General features: G+C 45.1%; 1 protein-coding gene across 1 annotated transcript in view; it reads left to right on the top strand.

The window, feature by feature from the left end:
- Positions 1-570, top strand: part of LOC108802144 (high affinity immunoglobulin gamma Fc receptor I-like) — an 11,577-nt gene extending 11,007 nt beyond the window's left edge. Inside the window, exon 8 of the mRNA XM_018574021.1 lies at positions 372-570. Coding sequence (XP_018429523.1) covers positions 372-570 — 199 coding nt within the window. The remainder of the gene's footprint in view (positions 1-371) is intronic.
- Positions 571-1,138: the final 568 nt, after the last annotated feature.

Raw genomic sequence — 1,138 nt, 5'->3', positions numbered from 1 at the left:
GACTGAATTAACACTTCTAATAATAATAATAAGTTTGGGGGGAAAGGCATAGATATCATATAGTAAAAAAAAAAAAAAAAAAGAGATAAATAAGTACAATACAATATAATAAAAGGGAAAACCAGACAGGCTTCTCTAGTGTTAGAAAGTGCATCACCCAGGAGGCCCTACAGAACATCCAACGGACCCAGAGATCCTGCTATCTTGGACTTTAGGTACCACTTCGTATATTGGAATAGCGACATTAGATCTTTTAATTGGCCCAGTGGTAACTCCGCCAAAAGGAATGTGGACCAGGTGTTGAAAAATTTGGACGTGTGCTCATGTGTGGCTTGGGCCTCTAATTTGTCAAGTGACATCAATTTGTGAAGGAGGTCTTTCAAAGAGACTAAGGAAGGAGGGGAGGGTATGAGCCAGTTTATCAAAATGGTCTTCTTCGCCGTCAACAGACATAGATGCTCCCATCCAAAGAGGCATCTTGAGGAGCCCGTGGAGGCTGTGGAGATGGACGTGGGCAGAGAATGGAATAGACATGTGACCGGTGTGTTTGACCTCAGGGTCCCTGCATGAGCGGACATATAAGACAGGACCGTAGACCAGAAATGTTGAATCTTGGGGGCACAGCCACATTAAGTGGTCCAGATCGGGGTACTGGGCATGGCACTTAGGGCAGGCAGTTAGCCAGTGCGAGGGAGTACACGTGTATCTCAAATTGAAAGCATAGAATGCTCTGTGAATTAATTTGAATTGAATCTCCCTCCATGTTTCGGAAATGATAGCCTTCCTAAGCGAGAGCCATCCGTCGAGTAGCAAATGGTCTGTTTCCTCCACCGGTAACTGGAGGAACCTCGCCCATCTATGGTTGGGAAACACGGAGGGGGGGGGGGTCATGGCATATAGATGTCCTGATGTCCGCCAAAATTGATGAGTAGGGGTATTGTCTGCATGGGATACAATAATCGCGCAAAGCTGATCATGCGTATCAAGTGACACCTTCCCAGTATGGACAAAGGGAGGTCTCGCCACTTTTGTAGTTCTTGTGTGATTTTCCTAAACAAGGGGACATAGTTTAATTGGTATAAGTCCGTGGCTCTACTGGATAAATTAATACCTAAATAGGTGATGGATCGTCTTTGGA

This window comes from Nanorana parkeri, unplaced genomic scaffold, assembly GCF_000935625.1.
Source record: "Nanorana parkeri isolate BGI_ZX_2015 unplaced genomic scaffold, ASM93562v1 scaffold2680, whole genome shotgun sequence".
NCBI lineage: Eukaryota > Metazoa > Chordata > Amphibia > Anura > Dicroglossidae > Nanorana > Nanorana parkeri.
Note: the sequence above shows the minus strand (reverse complement) of the source record. Positions and strands in the feature narration are given on the sequence as shown.